At 35.8% G+C, this 2,132-nt stretch overlaps 1 protein-coding gene across 2 annotated transcripts in view; it reads right to left on the bottom strand.

Moving 5' to 3' along the window:
- Positions 1–709: 709 nt before the first annotated feature.
- LOC123979826 (permeability factor 2-like) overlaps positions 710–2,132 on the bottom strand; it is a 2,439-nt gene continuing 1,016 nt past the window's right edge. Inside the window, exons 1-3 of one of the 2 annotated variants that reach the window (XR_006827334.1) lie at positions 1,864–1,973; positions 1,659–1,730; positions 710–1,483 (exon numbers count right to left, since the gene is read on the bottom strand). Coding sequence is in view for 1 of the 2 variants with exons in the window: in XM_046063939.1 (XP_045919895.1) it covers positions 1,396–1,483 (88 nt within the window). In the remaining variant the exon portion in view is untranslated. Of the gene's footprint in view, positions 1,484–1,658; positions 1,731–1,863; positions 1,974–2,132 lie in introns of those variants that run through there. The other variant, XM_046063939.1, reaches the window with a different exon arrangement.

Raw genomic sequence — 2,132 nt, 5'->3', positions numbered from 1 at the left:
ATTATACATATCTTGGTCATTGATAGTGACCTGAAATTTGATGTAAATCTAATCTGATCTGTGTGAAGGTTGTTAGTAGTACTAGTAATTTATTGCAATCAGTTCTTACTTTGTCTGTGATTGCTTGGTGTGGTAACCTGATATTTAGGGATTGTATCCTGGCTGGCAAGGTGATCGCTGACATCCTGATGGCTATCTCTGTCTCGCAGGTTCCTCGCAAGGCAAGGTTTACATTAAACTGCACATAGCTCCCCCTTCACTCACAGTAGATTTAGAGTACGCCAGTTCAAGTGCAGTATAGGAGCAAAAACTCCTTTATTTCCTGTGTAACAGCCCTGTATTTGTAACTTTCTTGATTGTTTTTTAGAGGTTGTTTTATAGTTTTACTGTGTAAAACTCTGTATGTTGTATAAACATTTAATTATATAAATGTACATTCTTGTATTTTTCGCTCCTGTACTGTTTTTGCTGTTGTTTCTGTTTTTGTAGTTGTGTTATTTTTATGTCGTGTACCTGACTGCAAGTCAAGTTTCACATTTGGAATAATAAAATGACTCAACTGAAAAAAAATTCAGTTCTTCATCAACAATGCTACATGGCCAGACTTAATACATGAAAAATGAAAAAAGATGTGCACATCCAAATGTGCTAAATAATGTGCTGGTGAGAAGTAAAATGATAAAATGAAAAACAGAGTCCACACACTAGATAATGCTCCTGTGATTTATTAGTGTACCACCTTGTGATGTTTTGAGCAAAAGCCCCACTTCAGACATTATTTCAATCTTTAAAAAACAAACACAGAACACATATATAGATATATACACTCAAAATATATGTTTGTTTGTAATAAAACATTATAGAAAAAACAGTTCACATTTAAAGTCATTTCTAAAATACAAAAAAGGTAATGACATTCACATTATTATCTGGCACCTTGAATTACATCACAAACAATGCTTTTACAGACTGTTATAATGTGCCTAAAGATGTAGCGAATAAGAGCTCAGCAATGAGGACACACATATAATACTACCACAGAAAAAAACATGGATTCAATCTTAAGGCAGTATTTTAATATGGAAATATGTCAGTCTCGTCAGCGTGCATAAATCGCAAGCTGGGAGAACAGTTTCCCATCCCACCAAAATTAATCCTCATACATGTACCTTGTTAATGCTCAGTAATGGCTGCTGTCATGTTTTAGCTGCCAATGTGCAAACCTCATACCAAGTGAAGTGAAACAATTTCACTTGTTTCAATAATGTACGTTCTTATTTTCTTGAAACAAGCAGGCACTACACCAACCATACCCTTACTTTGGAAAGGTATGATGATCTTTCTTCTTACAAGTTGATACCTCATTTTAATTGCAAGGATGATAAATACAAGCAATTATGATGATGTTTGCACTGCAGTGGCTGACACTGTGGCTGTTTCTGGGCTGGTGGTTTTTATCTTCTCAACACGGGGTGCCCTCTTCCTGTGAAGAAAACACATTATGTTCAACCTTCAGACAGTAACAACAACCAGATGTGCAAAGTGACTGTTGACCTCGGCAAGCTTTCCCTCAACTAATTAAATCAATATTAGTTAATGTTGTGATGAACAGCAGATAATGAGATTGCACCCTGTAAAAAGCTTGTCTTTGGACTTACCATTGCAGATATCCTTTGGTGAATTTTCCATTGGGGTCAAGACACCTTTGGCTGTTATCTCTCAGTGTGACACTGTAGGAGAAGGAGAAAGCTTTAATTTAAAATAACTCTCTAAACAGGACTTATGAATTACTGTCACGGAAAAACAATAATCTTCACTGAAAATGAAAAACTACTGTTTATTCATATTACTGCAGGTACTTACATGACTTCTTTCTTGTTGCAATATGGAAGAGGATCAATCTCCTTGACATCAGTGATGAGAGAGGGATTTACCTTACTTATGGTTTTTACACAATGGCAGCGCTTGATAGCTGGAAAAATTAAGACAACAGTGTAAATAATCTATGGGATCTCTACAGTTTCACCTCTCGTGTTTTTCTGATGTTAGGCTCAGCAAAATAAAAGCGAGAGGGATCGCTCATTTAAAGCCACCTAAATGTAGAAATACAGCAAAAAAGATTTCCACAATCC

This window comes from Micropterus dolomieu, linkage group LG12 (genome assembly GCF_021292245.1).
Source record: "Micropterus dolomieu isolate WLL.071019.BEF.003 ecotype Adirondacks linkage group LG12, ASM2129224v1, whole genome shotgun sequence".
NCBI classification, from domain to species: domain Eukaryota; kingdom Metazoa; phylum Chordata; class Actinopteri; order Centrarchiformes; family Centrarchidae; genus Micropterus; species Micropterus dolomieu.
Note: the sequence above shows the minus strand (reverse complement) of the source record. Positions and strands in the feature narration are given on the sequence as shown.